The sequence below is a fragment of the Loxodonta africana genome, chromosome 25, assembly GCF_030014295.1.
Source record: "Loxodonta africana isolate mLoxAfr1 chromosome 25, mLoxAfr1.hap2, whole genome shotgun sequence".
NCBI classification, from domain to species: domain Eukaryota; kingdom Metazoa; phylum Chordata; class Mammalia; order Proboscidea; family Elephantidae; genus Loxodonta; species Loxodonta africana.
Window position 1 is genome coordinate 52,296,621 of NC_087366.1, and position 19,031 is coordinate 52,315,651.

At 41.9% G+C, this 19,031-nt stretch overlaps 1 protein-coding gene across 1 annotated transcript in view; it reads left to right on the forward strand.

Annotated features, from left to right (window-relative positions):
* The window catches only part of TP53BP2 (tumor protein p53 binding protein 2), an 81,090-nt gene extending 62,580 nt beyond the window's left edge, over positions 1 to 18,510 (forward strand). Inside the window, exons 9-18 of the mRNA XM_003410942.4 lie at positions 144 to 372; positions 1,697 to 1,807; positions 2,614 to 2,762; positions 3,488 to 3,950; positions 5,770 to 6,545; positions 9,512 to 9,649; positions 10,365 to 10,498; positions 11,734 to 11,900; positions 14,853 to 15,052; positions 17,737 to 18,510. Of these exons, the coding sequence (XP_003410990.2) occupies positions 144 to 372; positions 1,697 to 1,807; positions 2,614 to 2,762; positions 3,488 to 3,950; positions 5,770 to 6,545; positions 9,512 to 9,649; positions 10,365 to 10,498; positions 11,734 to 11,900; positions 14,853 to 15,052; positions 17,737 to 17,778 (2,409 nt within the window). The 3' untranslated portion in view covers positions 17,779 to 18,510. The remainder of the gene's footprint in view (positions 1 to 143; positions 373 to 1,696; positions 1,808 to 2,613; positions 2,763 to 3,487; positions 3,951 to 5,769; positions 6,546 to 9,511; positions 9,650 to 10,364; positions 10,499 to 11,733; positions 11,901 to 14,852; positions 15,053 to 17,736) is intronic.
* The last annotated feature ends 521 nt before the right edge of the window (positions 18,511 to 19,031 follow it).

A 19,031-nucleotide genomic window follows, 5' to 3' on the forward strand; every position in this document is an offset into this window, starting at 1 on the left:
GGGACGTTTCCTGGAGACTTGGGCTAGATTCTGAAGGTGCTTGTTTTAAAAAAAATTATGAGCACTTAAAATTCACAACTCTTTCTCCATTCCTTATCCAGTATGGGTTGTAGCACTAAAGACCTGTGCTCTTGTTGGCTAAGGTTTCCTCTGATGGAAGTCCTCCCCAGCAAGCCGGGTCAGCACCGAGTCGAGTGGCTGCGGTTGGTCCCTATATCCAGTCGTCCACTATGCCGCGGATCCCCTCGAGGCCCGAGCTCCTGGTGAAGCCAGCCGTGCCGGATGGGGCCTTGGCCACGCAGGCTTCAGAGGGGCCGATGAAAATGCAGACACTGCCGAATATGAGAGCTGGCGCCTCTTCCCAAGCTAAAGGTAAAAAAAAAAAAAAAAAAAAAAAATGAGTCATTTCCAAGTCCTTCTGCCCCCACCCCCACAATTATTTTTTCAGATTTAGTGTTTTTTAAAAAAACATTTGTCATCATATGCTTTGCTGATTTTTACATTCTAAGAATCCCTTTGTATTCTCCGCTAGTGCAATAAGTTTTTTTTTTAACCCTAAATAATAGTTATTTTCTGGAAAAGAAGTAAAATAGTTCTGCAGATCTGAAAATTGTTTTGAAAAGTTCTTTTTTGTTAATAGGGAAGTTTTGATCTGTTGTTAGTTGAGAGCTGTTCTTTTTGTGTAAAAACACCACCTGTGTAAGTGTTCATGGTGTCATGGGTTATAGGAGGTGAGGCTGGGAGTCCATTCTGGGGACGAACGGTGTTCAGTATTTGTATGCGCTTAGCTGGAGAGTTTGCCTGCTGGTGAATTCTTAGACTGAAGGTAAAGATATTGGGAGATAAAAGTGAAAAGACCAGAGGCTGCTTGCCCTCTGTGGATAAGCACTGCATGTCCTCATCTTTGCATTCTGTGTCGGCCTCCGTACGTGGGGCCTTTAAGCCAGGGTTTTGTGGTGGTCGGGGACGCAGTGGAGAGGAAGTTTTGGGAAATGCAGGGTAAAAACATCTTTTAATGATCTTATCACTCAGACCCCTGGAAAGGAAAAGTAGTAGCCTGTTTTCCCTAACCACAATCGTGTGTAAAATATAGCTAATTTTAAAATGACTCACTATTTTGCCATAATTACTACTGTGAAGAAATATCTTTTAAAAAAAAAAAATTTAAATTGTGATTTAGGTGAGAGTTGAAGAAATGTCTTATTGTAGAAAGAGTTACATTTGTTTTTTTCTGTAAGGAAAAATAAAAGCCCTAGCTTCTGACATTAAAATGTTAGTGTAGGAAAACGGTAAATAAAGGGTGTCCTGGGTTAGAAGCCTGCATCCCTGCGTTTGGTTGTGCGTGCATCCCTGGTGGTGTTCGAGGCCACGTCCATCCCCTAGGCGGCCAGACCGGCCTCACTGTCTGTGTGCCCCGGAGTGGTGTTTTCTTTCACAGGGAAGAGTAACGCGCTCCTGCTGGTTAGAGCAGACCTTGCGTTTGCTGTGACTCATTTTAAATTGCTTGAGTAAGGGGAAAATTTTAAGTTAGAAATAGAAATCTGATACAGTATTTTCTAAATAAGTTTACCGAGATGTTATTGTGACTCTGAAATGGAAAGCTGTTTTTAGAGATTAAAATTCTTAGCAGGAAGATGAACCGTTAAAAAAACTCTTAGAATACTGGGTTATTTATAGCTGCTTCCCTGCATCCTAGGCCCTAAGATCCACCCAGTTGGCCTTGACTGGAGTCATTCAAACGCAGACCTTTTCCAGAGCCAAGGCTCAGTTTCTGTATCTAAAAGCCCTGGGAACGCTCCGGACCAAGGTAAGGTTTATTTGTGCTCATCCTGAACATTTTATATATATATTTTTAAACGTTAAATTGTGCTTTAGGTGAAAGTTTACAGAGCAAATAAATTTCTCGCTCAAAAAATATATACACAATTGGTTTGTGACATCGGTCGCAGTCCCTGCAGTGTGTTAGCACTCTCCCCCTTTCCACCCTGGGTTCCCCGCTTCCATTTGTGCGGGTTTTCCTGCTCCTTCCTGCCTTTTCAGCTTTGCTTTTGGCAGGTGCTCCGCATTTGGTCTCGTGTACTTGATTAATCTAAGGAGCACGTTCCTCGCGGGTGTTGTTTGTTTTATAGTCCTGTCTAATATTTGGCTGAAAGGTGAACTTTGGGAGTGGCTTCAGTTGTGAATTAACAGAATGTCTGGGGGCCACAATTTCAGGGGTTCCTGAAATTGTCTCTGTCAGACCAGTAAGTCTGGTCTTCTTTGTGAATTTGAATTTTGTTCCACATTTTTTTCTCTGTCCGGGAGTGAACATTGTATTTTGGTTGTCTACAAAGTGCTTTGTATTCTTTTTTTAGATAGTTTATTTTCCAGTGTGTGTAAGCTAGTATTTTAGTTTATTTCCAGGATGGCTTCGTTTAGCTGAGAACTAAGGGTACTGTCATCGTAGCATTTTGGTTATTCTTTTATCAATTTAAACATAGGAAACACACAGAATTTGTATGTTTGAAGCATGTAGGGTTTCAAAGAAATTTAGGAGAGACAAACTTACGAGTGGAGAAGGAATTTTACCACACAGTTTGAAAATTAATGTGTTTTTTTTTTTCCTGCCTTCAGCTGATGATGGGGACGTTCCGCTGAGGGAGAAAGAAAAGAAGGTTCGTCCCTTCTCAATGTTTGACACCGTTGACCCGCCAGCTGCCCCGCAGCCCTTTGGTACTCTGAGGAAAAACCAGAGCAGTGAAGACATCTTACGGGATGCTCAGGTACTTGAAAATATCCGGTTTTAAAAATTTAGTGGTAATTCTTTGCGCATTTTTTAGAAGTGATAAAGAACTATGCGGGAGAACAGGAGAAAGAAAATACGTATGTATTCTGTTATTTTAATTTCTCTGGCTTGAGTATATTTGTGGTCTCACATCAAACTGGAGAATGGCTGATGCAGTTACTTCTGGGTCATATTTCATGTGATTGTCTAAAAAATGTGAGTGAACTGAAGAACATTGTATCTGTGCATTCAGGTATCTTGTTTCTTCAGAATTTGGAGCTGAGATCATATCAGTGATTTGATGGTAAATGCTCTGTGACGGTATGATGTTGACCTTTGACAACCAGCTTATAGGTCAGCACTCCAAGTTAGGTATTTTTTTAACCACAGTGGTCTAGCCTGCTTGAAGTTCCAGTGGACAGAATGGTTTTCACTTATTGGTCCATCTGTGAATATGAAAAATGGCCATGAAAAGTTATCAAGTGGGCACTTAGCGTTGTCTAAACAGGAAGTGGATGCGGGGAGGAAGTCTTCCAGGGGAGGAAGCGTATTGCATTCCTGAAGTCTGTTATTAAATGTAGTTAAGTCCAGAGGTGTAAAGCTTTTTAACACTTTAAAAGTTTAAGGTTTATAGTAGTGTGTACTTACACTTGTGAGATGCGGCTTTCTAAAGCATCCTGTTACAGAGTGATTTTAACTGGTTTTTTACTGTGTATGTTACAGGTAGCAAATAAAAATGGTGCTAAAGTACCACCTCCTGTTCCCACAAAACCAAAACAGATTAATTTGCCTCATTTTGGACAAACTAATCAGTCACCGTCAGACATCAAGCCAGATGGCAATCCTCAGCAGTTGTCAACAACTGTTGCACCCGTGGGAAATAAACCCAAAACGGCAGCACAGCAGCAGAGAGGCCTGCTGTCGACCAGCGCGCCTGCAGCTGGCCAAGACCAAACCCTTCCTCCAGGTTCTAAGCCAGAAAGCCCACCCGCTGCTGCCGTCCGGCCCTTCACCCCTCAACCTTCCAAGGACACCCTCCCGCCACCCTTCAGGAAGCCACAGACCGTGGCAGCAAGCTCAATATATTCCATGTACACCCAGCACCAGGCTCCCGGGAAGAACTTCCAACAGGCAGTGCAGAGTGCGTTGACCAAGACACACACCAGAGGGCCACACTTTGCGAGTGGTAAGGTTCTAGGTCTCACTTTCACCTGTGCAGATGGTGTGGGTGTGAAAGTCCTGCACCAGAGCGTCCAGCTATCAGCAGACAGCAAAGTTACTTGTGTCTGTTTTGGCTGATGGTTTTGTTCTAAGAGTTTTATTTAATTAATTGTGGCTTCTGTTATTAATTGGGAGTTGAAAAAAGTGCTTGCTAAATGTCAGCTGCTGCCGTAGGCCCTGAAGGTAATCATTGAATGAGATGTGGTCCGGTTCTTGGAGCTCACTGGTGAGTGGGAGGCAGACGCCCAGGGGCAGTCACAGTGCAGGAGACCATGTCTGCGCGCTAGGTGTGACCAGGTGCTGTGCAGCACAGAGGATCGGACAGCTGCCTCGTGTTAAAAAATAACGCTATCACGTGTATATGTTTATATATATATATTTACATATATATATATATATATATTTGTGTGTATGTGTGCTTTACGTGAAAGTTTACAGAGAAAATTAGTTTCTCATTAAACAATACACAGATCGTTTTGTGATATGGGTTGCCAACCCTGTGATGTGTCAACACTCTCTTCTTTTCCATCCCGGCTTCCCTGTTTCCATTTGTCCAATTTTCCTGTCCCTTCCTGCCCTCTTGTCTTTGCTTTTGGGCTGGCATGCCCATTTAGTCACGTATACATGATTGAGCTACGAAGCACCTCCTCCAGTGTTATTGTTGGCCCTAATGACCCATCTAATCCTTGGCTGAAGGGTGAGCCTCAAGAGTGACTTCTGTACTGAGTTAAAAGGGTGTTCGGGGGCCATACTCTCAGGGTTTCTCCAGTCTCTGTTAGAACAGTGAGTCCAGTCCTTTTTTTGTGAATTAGAATTTTGTTCTACATTTTTCTCCTGCTCTGTCTGGGATCCTCTATTGTGATTCCTGTCAGAGCAGTTGGTGGTGGCAGCCAGGCACCGTCTAGTTGTTCTGGACTCGGTCTGGCAGCGGTTGTAATACTATTATATTTTAAGTTGTTCTGTTGAGGGCATGGGCATTAACTAAATATAAAATCATAAAATGATTAGCTTGTGGTAAACATACACAGCCTGGTAATTTATTGGGTACTAAATTATTATCTGGTTTATAGGACTCGAATAAAATCCGCTGTGTTTTAATTTAATGAAAATGTCTTTCTGGTCATGAGGTAAGCATGTAATTGTGACCGAAAATGTCAGAAGGGAAGTTAGACGGCAAAAACTCAATATCTGTGCTATGTACTCTTTCTGTTCTTTTCATTGGTCTTTTGGTGAAAACTGCTAATACAGTGACCTGGGAATCAGGTAATTTTAATATGATCTTAATGTTACGGGAAATAGCTTTGGTAAATACAAGCAGTTCTTACTAATTTTGTGGGCCAGCTGTTTCTCACGTTGATTGACTGGAAAAGTACGAAAGCTTGGATAGTGCATGTTTAGTTTTAATCTGGACATACGAGAGGATTACCAGTTTTCATCTATTCTAACTGGTACTTTTTTTTTGCATTTCGACATCTGAAATTTGGATGCAGGTTACAGGGAGTGATCTCCTACCGTTTAACTGGCAGGCAGCGTTTTCTTTCTTACTGGTACATAATACGATGATGTGTGGTCCAGTCAGGAGGGGTTTTGACTCTGTAATAAGTTTGTTATACACAGGTAGAAGCTGTGCTTTGTCATTTGTCATTATTTAAAAAACACCACTTGTACTGAAGAGCATTATGTAATAAATGTTCAAGTGAGCTTTAGTTATTGTTAGCCATATCTGTTACTTGCCAGTTTTGCTTAATTAATACTAATCAGGGTTTTTTCCTTTTTCCAATTAGTATATGGCAAGCCTGTGATCGCTGCTGCCCAGAGTCCACAGCAGCACCCGGAGAACGTCTATTCCAGTAGCCAGGGCAAGCCTGGCAGCCCGGAGCCTGAAACAGAGCCCGCTTCCTCAGTTTCGGAGAACCATGAAAATGAAAGATTTCCCCGTCCACTCAGCCCCACCAAGTTACTGCCTTTCTTATCACATCCTTACCGCAACCAGAGTGATGCTGACTTAGAAGCTCTACGAAAGAAACTGTCCAACGCGCCACGGCCACTTAAAAAACGGAGCTCTATTACAGAGCCCGAGGGTCCTAATGGGCCAAATATTCAGAAACTTTTGTATCAGAGGACCACCATAGCTGCCATGGAGACCATCTCTGTCCCATCGTACCCACCTAAGCCGGCATCAGGGACTGCCAGCTCGGAAAGCCCAGTCGAGATTCCCAATCCGTACTTAAATGTGGAACAAGAGAAGGAGGTGGTCTCTCTGGTTCCTGAAACAGCGTCCCCAGAGGAAGCAGGAAGTGCCAGTACAGAGAACAATGACACGCCAGCTCCTTCTCCAGGACTTGACTATGTGTCTGAAGGAGCCCCAGACAGCAGCCCGAATCTCCAGGGTAACTTGGAAGAACCCAGTCCGGAGGCTGCCCATCTGCTTGACGTGTACCTGGAGGAGTACCCCCCGTACCCACCGCCGCCGTACCCGTCTGGGGAACCTGAAGGGCCGGGAGAAGACCCTGGGAACATGCGCCCGCCCGAAATCACAGGGCAGGTTTCTCTGCCTCCTGTAAGTAGTGCGGGATTGTGCGGTCATTTCAGGAGTCTTTTGCCTTGTCCTGCTCTTCCAGGCGGTTGATGGTCAAGCATCAGTGAAACACCAACAAGCACTTACTGCCAGTTATCAAAGATGGCTTGTGTTGAGATCACCCAGTATAGCAAATAGGCTCTGGAGTTGTACAGCTCGCCTTTTTGTTTTAAAATTCCCTTGGTACAGAGTGGATCTTATAAATGTTATCAGAAGTCAGTATATTCAGGATAAAGGACATCTTTGTTGTTTTAGGAAGAACCCATTTCTTTGTGAAGGAAACGGTTAAATACCACATTTGCTGTTTCTTCCCCAGCTGGTGTCTCCTTTTAGCAATGCAACACTAGACTGGGAATGACAAGACCTGGATTTGAAATTTTGATCACTAGCTCAGCTCTGTCAAATCAGGCAGAGAGTGTCACTTCTCCTTAGATTTATCACTCTTTTTCAAACTTTTCTTTTTCTAGCACTGAGATTTATTTTTAATGATATTGGTAGGTGGAACCTTAAGCTTATTAATGGTGATAAAATCGGAAGGGTTGGATGAAACGGGGCAGGGCGGGGTAACTGGGTCAGAGTGGGGATGGGCACTGCCTCCTCCTCACTTGAGCAGAGTTTGAAAATCTCTGGGTAACACGACGGCCCCTAAGGTTTCTTTGTATACTGTTGTTTAAAGTTTCCTATGTTTTGACTCAGGCATGCATTCCATACTCCTTCCAGATACTAAACTTTGGTTCAGAAGTTTAGCATGTCCCCTTGGAATAGGTAAGAGGAAATCAAAATTCCAGAAGGTCTGTAAATAAAATCCACATTTCCAGACTTTAATTTGAGGTCATTTTGTTTTAGGAAGCACAGAAAGAGGCAGGATGCTTATGAATTTTTAAAACCTGGTCCAAACCAAAATAGTGTTTTTTAAGGATCAAAAAATGTATTTTATGTGCTCAATCCCTTACTGTATTTTTTAGGTGAGATGTTATTCAAAAGATACTCAGAGTTACTTCAACTTTGTGGTCATAGTAAACATTTGCTTTGAAGTTTTATATAGGAAACATTTTACTGTAGAAAAAAAGAGTTTGAAAATAGAGGTTAATACTCATTAAACAACTCTGTGCCCCTGAAATCCTGAGACTTGTTTCTTTCTTTTAAGAAAAGAAGTTTTAAGCCATATTGGCCAAAACCAATTCACACTGTAGCTACCAAAACCAAACTCGTTGTTGTCGAGTCGCTCTAACTCATAGTGACGTTATAGAAAAGAGCAGAACTGCCCCATAGAGTTTCCAAGGAGCAGCTGGTGGATTTGAACTGCCGACCTTTTGGTTAACAGCCGTAGCACTTAGCCACTACACCACCAGGGTGCCACACTGTAGTTACTCATGTTATTTCCCCTTATTTTTCTTGTTGTGTCAAAAAAAATTCACGTTTTTAAGGAGGAAAAGGAAACCAGAGTTTGTAAAGAGGCACCATACTTGCTTTTTTTTTTTTTTTTAAATATTCTTTTATTCTCTTCCTAGGAAAGTGGTTCACTTTTTCCTTCTTAGTCTCAAGTACAATACGGAGGCTCACTATCTAGCGTATTCTTTAATGTGGGTACAACAGGCGTGCTCACACGGCACTACGGAGTTGTATTCCCCACAGTCGTAATGTTTACACTTCCCCTTTTTCCAGAAACAACATTTTAGCCATTGCAAACTTTGTAAAACATATTGTGTACCTCTTAAGTTTTTTCATTCGGTAATTTTCCACACTGAGATAAGATGAAAGAGACGTATGTATGGGATGTGACACCTTAGGAGGTCTTTGCACTTAGCTGGATATGTTTAAGGAACCTATTTTGTAAGGCTGTTAGATCTAGTGTTTAAATTTTTGCCTTAGCTCTTAGCCCGACTTATTAAGTATGGAGCCCTGGTGGTGCAGTGGTCAAAAGCTTGGCTGCCACCCAAAAAGTTCAGCAGTTCAGATCCACCAGCTGTTCCCTTGGAAACCCTTGGGGGCAGTTCTACTCTGTCCTATAGGGCCGACTTGACGGCAGTAGGTTTTTTATTAAAATGTAGAAAGATGATAATCTACTTTGGTATGTATAAGAGTAGTTAAATTTCTTCTGTATAAAATAGCAATATCACTTTAAGACTGGGCGGCTTCTACTTGGTATATCTAAGACAGACTGATCATCTCTGTGATTTACCTTGATCATATGCTTTCTCCTGAGGAGGGATTTTGCAGAGAAATGGTTAAGAGCAAGGGCTTCCGAGGAGCCAGATCCCTTGCGTTTGGATTCCAGCTCTGCCATTTTCTGGCTGTGTGTCTGAGTTTTCACATCTGTAAAGTGGAGATAATAGGTCTTCGTGAGGCTTAAATGAGTAACCATTGAGTAGATGTTGGCTGTTGTAATCCTGAGCTGTATTCTTGCCCGATTTGAGAGCATGGTATTTGTTACACTAAATGAGATCGGTAATTTAAAGATCAGTCTTGGCTAACTTTGACACTTGACAGAAAGCCAGCCTACTTGCCACATCGGATTACACTCCTCACTTATGCTGTAATAAAGAGCCCTGGGGTTACAGGGGATCAGTGCTTAACTTCTAACCAAAAGGTCAGTGGTTCGAATCCACCAGCTGCTCTGTGGGAGAAAGATGTAGCAGTCTGCTTCTGTAAAGATTACAGCCTTGGAAACCCCATGGGTTTTTTTTGGTATGCTGTAAAGCATTACTCTAATTGGGGTTCGTAAAGTTAAGTTCCTCCCACTTTGTTACATGGGTGTGTTTGTGAAAATGAGCTGAATATTATGATTTGTGTACTTCTTTTGAATATGCTATAATTCAATAAAATGTGCTAAATATGCACGTTTTTAAAATTCCTTCCATCGGATTAACTAGGTGTTGTTCCTCCCCTTTTGTTGCTCTCTTCTGCTCAGCCCAAGATCCTTAGTTCTCCGTGTGTTTCCTCCACAGGGCAAAAGGACAAACTTACGTAAAAGTGGCTCAGAGCGGATCGCTCACGGAATGAGGGTGAAATTCAACCCCCTTGCTTTACTTCTGGATTCATCTCTGGAGGGAGAATTTGACCTTGTGCAGAGAATTATATATGAGGTATGATTATAATTAACACTTTTTTTTAAAAAGAAGACCTTGTATTTTGTTTTAATGCTATAATAGAAAACAACTCTGAAGAAAATGTGTTTTTAAAGTTTTGTGGGGGGGTGTGGCTTGCTATGGAGAAACTCTTGAACATGTTCCAAAATAGACTGTGATTTTAAAGGTGCGACTCTAAAGTTTTGAGAATGCAGAGTTCGGTCTTCACTTCAGGTCCTCTAGAGTACTTTTCTTTCTCAGGGAGATCATTAGTTCATTTAGAAATTGATCGTGTATGGACTTGAACTATACAATATTAAATTACAAATGTGGTCCTGCCTTTAGAAGCCTACTGTTCAAAATATTTTTAGTTGATCTTTTTTTCTTTCCATGGCAAATGTAGCTTCTACTTAGAAACTAATTTGTGGTGGGAAGTTGGGAAGCTAAATAAACAGAAATGACTGTAAGAATATAGTTCCTGGTACTGCTCCTTCAATTTTTTTTAAGAAACCTTTTTATAGTGAGCACCTACTTAATGTGGTTATTCCTGCTGTCTTCTTCCTAGAATTATTCTTGGCGTATTTTTCTTGGTTCCTGAAGGTTTTAATTATGATTAAAAAAAAAAGCCACAGGCATCTGCTTCTATTCCCTTGACCTTAAGGAGCCTGTTAATGGCAACGGTTCAGGTAACAAGACATCCGAGTGATGCTCACCCTTCTTATTGACATTACAGGTCGATGACCCAAGCCTGCCTAATGATGAAGGCATCACAGCTCTTCACAATGCTGTGTGTGCGGGCCACACGGAAATCGTTAAGTTCCTGGTACAGTTTGGTGTGAATGTAAATGCCGCTGATAGTGATGGATGGTAAGGTTTTCTGTTAAGTCCATCACCCTTCAGTTGTAGCTATTAAGCGTAAGCGTTGTAGGCGCTGTTGGAAGGCAGAGAAACCCATTGACGTATGTCCTCAAGCTGCTTTATTATCTAGCTGGAGAGACGTGCTATAGATTTTTGAGGAGTTAACTTGTCTTCATGTAATAGTCATCCCACTCCCATTTGGGAAGTAAGTGAAGTTTTTAAAAGTTTAGTAGTTAAATACTATTAAAAATAAGAAATGTTAGAAAGTGGCACACAGTTAATTAGTGTGGTTAAGCAAATTTGAGAAGTGCTAGTTTAAGCAAGTTTCCCCCAAGCCCCTGAAACTTTCCGGTGTCTATAATATACTGTAAAACCTGTGAAAGCCGGAACTGGTGTAAGGTGGAAACATGGCAGAGAAGGAAAATGCAGATATTTTCCACTAAAACGAGTGATAGAAAAGCGGTAAGACAGCACCCTGTCAAAGACAGAAAGCTTGCAAAAGCAGGAAGAACAAGGCAATTGAGTTCAGGCCTTCACAGATGTCACTGTACTAATGTTCACTGTCTCTCCAGGAGGGGATTATAATTTACAGAGTTCCCCAGGTACACTTGAGTACGGAATCCATTTTTCAGGGAGCATGTTGTGAAACTGGTGTTGTGCATTAAACCTAGAAGATATTATAAATGATTATGATCCTAGTAATTACAGTCCTAACTGTAATAAAATAGATCGCGTAATTCTGTATTTAGCTTCTTTTTTTTAACCAAAAGAAAGTTTTAAATTATGTATTTATAATGCTTTGTTTGTGAAAAAACACCAAAACCCGACTTTTTTCTGTGTAGAATTTTTTTTAAAGTTGTAGTCATAATCACATATTTTCTCTAGTATTTTAAGTTTATAGCCTTTTTTTCCCATTTTATTTAATGTTGGGCCATTTAGACTCTATAATAAATCAGATATCAAATTATTTTCTCTCATTGTTTTTTTAAAAAACATTTTCTACATGGACAGTTCAGTGACATTGATCATACGCTTCCTGTCGCTGTTCTCAGTTTGGTCCCGAGCAGATAGATCTTGAAAGCACGATGCTTAAGACAGACATTGCTTACAATTTATGCTAAACCATCGTCTGATTAAACTGTTGAAGACTTCGGGGATATTTTTGGTTTAAGAATTTTCTAGATTATCAGGTGCCGTGCAGTTTAGAAAAACATTCCTGGCCCTTGTTGTGTTTCACTTCCCAGGACGCCCTTGCACTGCGCTGCCTCGTGTAACAACGTTCAGGTGTGTAAGTTTTTGGTGGAGTCGGGAGCCGCTGTGTTCGCGATGACCTACAGCGACATGCAGACCGCCGCCGACAAGTGCGAGGAGATGGAGGAGGGCTACACGCAGTGCTCCCAGTTTCTCTATGGTCGGTGACTACTGGGGTGCAGCGTCTCTACTACTGTAGTCACTTACCCTCTCCTAGGTTTTAATTCCCTAAGTATGTTTGTTATTTAGAAACAGTCTTGTGTTGGATGTAGAAAGTAGAGCAGCCTCAGCCAGAAATAATAAGGTGACTTTTGTGTTCGTGCCTAGAAACGGCTGTTGTCAGGGACGTGTCCGGCTGCAAAGGACAGTTGATGCCGTGTCTGACCTAGTGGTGCTACGGCTTTTGCCCATCTAAGGATCCTCTGCCGAGGCTTTGGCACTTAGTGAGTGATGGCAAAGAAGTACATAGAACCGCCCCCTTCCAGGGTGATTAGGGGCAATGCAGTGTCCTAGGAGAATCCCACGACGCAGGTGTACCTGCTGAGTCACCCTCGTTATAAAGTGAAATACAGGCAGCGTGTGCCTGTTGCCCTTTGGTTTCTTGGTTTCGAGTTTACGATTCTGACCGATAACATCACATCTGTACCGAGAGAGAAGTGGACTTGAAGTTTTAGATGGCTGTGTGGTGGTTGTCATTTTTATTTTCATGGAAAATTATGTTTTACTTACAAGGCTTAGAAGTTGACGTTAGTTTTTTTCCTTCAGTTCGGCTTTAGAGGACTTGGCCCCCTGCCTCACTGGGCCTGTTTTCAGGCTCTAGGCAAGAAGGGAGAGAGAGGGCCAGGGTGGGAAACACAAGCCTCAAGCTCTCCTCTTCATCTGCCTCAGCTGTTTTCGTTGTTCATATTTATGATTCCTTTCTATTAAAGTTTTGAACTCTAGACCATATCTTGATACATTAAATTTATTTTTCTTCTTGAATCATGTTTAAATATGGAATATAATTTTAAAAAATGTTTAGGGACTTTTCATTATAAAAATAGGAGCCCTGGTGGTACAGTGGTTAAGCACTTGGCTGCTAACTAAGAGGTCAGCAGTTGGAACCCACCAGCTGCTCCTCGGGAGAAGGATACAGCAGTCTGCTTCCATGAAGATTTACATCTTTGGAAACCCTGTGAGGCAGTGCTACTCTGCCTGTAGGGTCACTGTGAGGCGGAATCGACTCGCTGGCAGTGGGTTTGGTTTAATCATACGTATAGATACGAAGAGTGTTTATGAGATGGATGTGCAGTTTAAATGATGATAATAATGAAATGATTGAACACAGCGAACATCCGTGTGTCTCCCACCCAGCTGAGGAAGCAGAGCGTCGTCACCACTCTGAATCATCTCGGTGTCTTCCCGATGTAGCCCCCTCTCACATCCCCTGGGAACCGCTACCTTGAATTTAGCTATAGCCCCTCTGTGGGAGTCCTATAGCTGACCTTGTTTCATTGGCTGTTTGGGGGCTTTGTGTACAGTTAATCATACTGGCGATGTTGAGACCTGCGTTGCTTGTCACCGTTGTGTTTGAGATTCACCTGTGTTGCCGTGGGCAGCTGTGGCTTATTCTCACCGTGCTGTAGTCTTCACTTCTGTGACTGTTCGGCAGTTGACCTTTCCCTTCTACTTTGGAAGGACGTGTGGGTTGATCCCGTTTATGTATATGTCCATTCATGTTTGTTTGCTCTTATGAATGCTGCTTGCTCCTGTGATCATTTTTGAACCTGTCTCCTGGTGTGTATCTAGGAGTAGAATTGCCAGGTCACGGCGATGCCCACGCCCAGCCTTAACCGTGTTAGTGAATTCAGCGTTGCCTTCCACAGTGATAAATTACGCCAGTTGACCCTCCTGCCGGCAGAGCTGCGTTTGCGCCACAGCCTCTTTGGCCCTTGGTGGGTTTGGAATGGCATCTCCTGTGGCTCTGGTTTGCGTTTTCCCAGTTAACAATCACCTTGAGCGTGTTTCAACCCCCTCAAAAGTTTTTTAAAAGAGTAATTTGCAGCTCTTAATTTGGTAGACAACAGAGTCATGACAGATTTTTTCCGTTCCTAATGATTTCTTAGAAATGGGATTCAAGTTAATATTCTGAGTATGGTAAAATACCCGGAATGTCTCTCCTCTTCCTTCCCCCACTCCCATCCCAAACGGATACTGAGGCTGTCAGACTTTGCATGTCTTGTTAACATTGCCCCATAGGATAAAAACAAAAAACCCGTTACCATCAAGTTGATTCCAACTCATAGTGACCCTATAGGACAGGGTAGAACCGGCCCATAGGGTTTCCAAGGAGCAGCTGTGGATTTGAACTGCCAGTGTTTTGGTTAGCAGCCGAGCTCTTAACCGCTGAGTCCCTGGGGCTTCCCGCTATTGGCTAGGGAAGGTGTAAACGGAGAAAGGTTAACTTCAAGCAGTTTGTATGTCTGTTAACTCTGGTGAAAAGCAGACATTTGAGGGGTTTTCCCCCCAATTTCTGGATTTCAGTGTCTCTTATAATTCTGATTCTTGTAGATTTTTGTGTCATTTCTAAAATGCTGTATTTCTGTATGCTGATGTACTTCGTGTTTTTTTTTTTTAATCGCCATTTGACAGTTGGTAGCGACCACTTTAACTGACAAAATGATTCTGGTCTTTTTCTCTGTTGCTCTCAGTTTCAGGAAAAGAAGTAGTGTTTTCAGTTGTTCATTACGCTTGGGAGCACTCTGAGATTTGACAGGCAGACGTTCACTTCTGTTAATATCCCTGGGCTTGTAATTCCTGGGCTTACAAAAGTTTTTGTCCTCTGTGTAAGACTAGTTTTGAGACAGGCTTATATTGTAAGGTTGATTTTTAGAGCTGTTTTAGAACTGATGATGTAGGTAACATGTCTTTTGTATGTTCTCTGTTCCCTGCTGGCCCCCTCCTCCTGGTCCACTGTCTGGGAAATGCGCTTGCTGACTGTTCAATGTAGTGGTTCTAACAAAACATCCCTCACGTGCCCGTTTCTTCCTGCTTGGTTTTGCCTAGCTAGAAGTTCTTAAGAGCAGCCTACTCTGAGTGACATGTTTTGCACTGTGTTACTGTCATGATTTAGGAGTCCAGGAGAAGATGGGCATAATGAATAAAGGAGTCATTTATGCGCTCTGGGATTATGAGCCTCAGAATGACGATGAGCTGCCCATGAGAGAAGGGGACTGCATGACCATCGTCCGCAGGGAAGACGAGGATGAAATTGAGTGGTGGTGGGCACGCCTGAATGATAAGGAGGGATACGTTCCACGCAACTTGCTGGGGGTAAGTCATTCCAAGACCTGTGATGTGTCTCTGTGTGTCAGAGAGGGGCTTTGCAAAAACTGCTGTATGTTATGGAGATAATGCAGCTTCCTGCACTTTGCTACTAAGACATGAGAGTCTATCTTTTTGATAAGCTTAGATTTAGACTTAAAGCCATACTATCAACGATTCCTATTATAATAGTATTCCTATTATAATATGTATTAAAGGTCAGGGGTTCTGTCTGCATTTATAAACAGAGTAAAGGTAACTGGAAAATATGATGGGAATTGAGCTTGTGACATTTGAAACAGATTTGAAATCTGTCGAAATCAGGATTTGCCATCTAATATACATAGGCATATGGTAGAGAGCTGAACAGGGTGTTAAGGACACAAGATTCTTTGTTCTTTCTCTACTTTTAGATCTTAAGTTTCATAAAAACCAAGACATTACTAAAATCACTTAGGCCCATGTAAACCAATAACTCTGTTAGTACAAGGGGGCGGCCATCAGGTGAGGATTCCGGGGAGTGTTTTTAGGGAAGAAGCTAGAGTCTGCTGCGACAGAGGAGAGGAAGGACACTATCTTCAGGAATTGGCATTAAGCACTTTGTTAGGTTCCGTTATTCTGTGGTGTCTGTACATAGGGGCATGTGTGAAAGAGAATGACAGAAGTGATGAGGACAATTGAAAAAATGAAATAAAAGTTGAAGGGTAAAAGTGCTTTTAAAATCTGCTCTTGGGGAGGAAGTAAGGAAAAGTTGGAGGGCAGAGAGGGCCGATTGTAATACCGGGCACAGTGGTGGAGAAGGTGGCTTTGACGTCACGTCAGGACCACGGCAGTACTCGCCGAGTGGGTAACAGCGGAAGGAAGGTGGGGAGGGTGGAGAAGACCTGCCGCTTGGATTGTTGTGAGGATAAAGCTGGTGCCAATAGATAGCAGAGGGCAGACAGTATTGCTGCGTTCTCACCACACGTCAGCGGATGCCATCTCTGCCCACAGCGAGCTCAGACTCTGGCAGTAGGCCAGGAACCGGGTTGTGTCTGAGTGTTTAGCCACATCAGCCTAAAACACGCAAATGCCTCCAGTGTTGGGACTTCACAGCCTGGGTGCCGACCCAGCGTCTCCTCCTCCTTTGTACATCTTGACTGCTGCCTTCCTGGTAGCACAACTTATTATTAAACATTTGGGGTTTAGACAGTGTTTATTTGTGTGACCATAATGTAAATTATTAAGAACAATGAAAAAGAACTAGGCCATGGAGCCCTTTATATAAAGAACTGTCAAACTAGCAGAGGAAAGTAGAACTAACTATACCCTTTCAAGTACCCAGTTTACCTCTTCTACAAAGTCCCTAGGACCTGGGAAGCATGGTGCCTTGCATGTAACTACTAACAAACTTTCCCAGTAAATAAGCACTACTTTCCTTTTTACAGTTTATCTGGAAAAAGCAAAACTCTTCCTCCCAGAACTGGTTGCTCTATAGTTCATTGAGTATTTTCTTTTAATTTCCTAACAAAGAGGCCCTGTGGTGGATTATTCATTCCCAAGTGCGGAAGCATTCGGAAACCTGAGCTCTGCCTTGTGTGGGGCCCTCAAGAGGCCAATAGACTGACTGGACCGAAGGCTTTCATCTAAATCCCACATTTAAATATTCTTAGTTCCATTTTGTTAAATTTTTGGAAATCTTTTCTCGGTAGGAGTGGCTTCTGTACTTTTTTTCCTGCGTTTCTTTTGAGGCTTTTTTTAAAAAGGAAAGTGTGTACATGTTGAATTTTTAGTCAGAGGTTCAGATATGAGTCTGGAAAAATATTGGCTAAATATCTTAGGTAGAAAAGCATCCTTCAGATACATTGTTCTACCAGTTAGTTTTTCAGTTTTGACTGGAAGTCTGTTTAATTTTATTTTCATTGACTCTATTTCTTTTAATAAATCTTTTGTTTGCTTGTCAAAAGAGGAGGAGGAGGTCTTTTTGTTTGGTTTGTCAATTACTAGTTGGATTTGCTTTTGGCTTCCAGATAGGAGATCTCATAACCTTCTCAAATGCCCTTCTCTTCTCCAGCCTTCCTTATGGAGAACATCAAACAGCAAGAATCCCAACCAAAAAACCCAGCTAGCCTTCCTTAAAAATGTAGACTTTTTGTCTAAGGCATTTCATTCCTTACAGTCTCAAGTCCCGTGACGCAGTGTCATGTCCGTGGTGAATAAAGTTAAGAGAGACTTGAATCTCTTATCTTTCTTTTCTAATAATGAAAGCTGGAGCTTATAACGTATTGCAGGTCACCTCCAAGTTTGTGTTCCTTGTTCGACTTGATTTATTGTTCGACAAGCTGTGGAAATTGAGTTAATACTTAGTGCTTTCATGGAATGGTTAGCTTCAGATTTTTATATTAGTGTGCCATCATACTGTCACAGCTGGCCGATCCCTGTGGCCTTTGAATGTCTTTTGCAGAGTAGCTGAGTAGAAAAAAACCAAAAACCAAACCCAGTGCCCTCGAGTCGATTCCGGCTTATAGCAGCTGTTTTAAGGTGAATCTTTATGTACTCAGGCTGTGCTGGGTGCTTCACGTGGCAGAAAGAGCCCTTTTTCTTAGTTTGATAACCTTGCTGTGACATCCACCACCCTCCCAGTGTTTCTTGAAATCTTGTTATACCTCTGTACTCCTGTCTTGTACGTAACTGTTTTCTAAACTCTCTTACAGCTGTACCCAAGAATTAAACCCAGACAGAGGAGCTTGGCCTGAAACTACAGAATTTTAGCTAGTGAAGAAATTATCTGTTATCACTAAGAAGAAGTAATACGCTGATCGTTTTTTGGCAAAAATTTCACAAGACTTAATGACAATGTAGCTTGAAAGCAATGAAGAATGTGCTCTGGAAGAAAATGAAGGATTTAAAGAATCTGCTCTCCATGGAGGCCATTCAGCCTGATGGAATGGAGCTTATAAGTAAGACCGTGCTGTGTCGGGGTAAAGGTGTTCCGGGGAGCACACAGAGACATGGTGGCAATCCCGTTTTTTTACAAGAAAGAGGGCCGTTTATTTTGCTAGTGGGGGAGTCAGCTTCAGGTCCTGCTTAGTTGGCGTCTTCAGCACCTGCCTCGGTACCAGTCCATCATGGTGCCATCGCTGATTGTCCCCAAGCGCCAGGGGACCCTCGGAGCGGGAGGACTCAAGTGAAGGTTGGAGGTACCCTGCACTTGTGTGTTACCAGTGGGGAGCTGTTAGTTGGTTGTCAGTGAGCAGTAACTTTATTATATCAGTTCTTGTAGTGTTGTCAGAATTATATATTTTGAACATTGAAACTAAGCTACACTACAGGTAATTAGATTTAGAATCTTGTTTTTAGGCTGAATTTGAATCTATATTTATTGTCTTTTGTATCTTGGACCCTAGACCTGGTATAAACTTACCTATTTCTGAAAATCATAGCTGACTTGAAAAAAATTGTAATAAAATTAAACTTTTTGTCTCTAAGCTTTTTACTGGTTTTAGTTTTTGTGTATGTGTGTGTATGTGTGTAGTAAAATTATGTATAACAAACATTTGCCGTTATAACCAGTTGGTTTTTGTTGTAATGAACAACGTTTGTTTAAGAGTCATAAGCCCTTGCGATATCTTACCCAGGTGAAAAATAGTGAATTCCTTAATGCAAATAGAAGATTTCCTTACCAGCCATGTCATTAAACATAGAAAGTATTTTTTAAGAAAACTCTCAGTTTTGCAAATCATGACTTTCAGCGTGGTCCTCAAAATGTAATTAAGAAATTACAAAATGTAATTAAGAAATTAGAGATCATAGTTACAGAAGCTTGCTTGTACTCCCTGTTTCATTGCCCTCGTTCTATTTCAAGGTCTTCATAGAATTATGTACATTGACTTATGGGGACGAAAGCTTATGTAGGCAAGTTCTCCACACATTGTTTTATTAATATGTTACCAAGTGTGTGAGTTGTTTTAGAACCCATTTTGTTTCGTGAAACTATTTTACTGAGTAG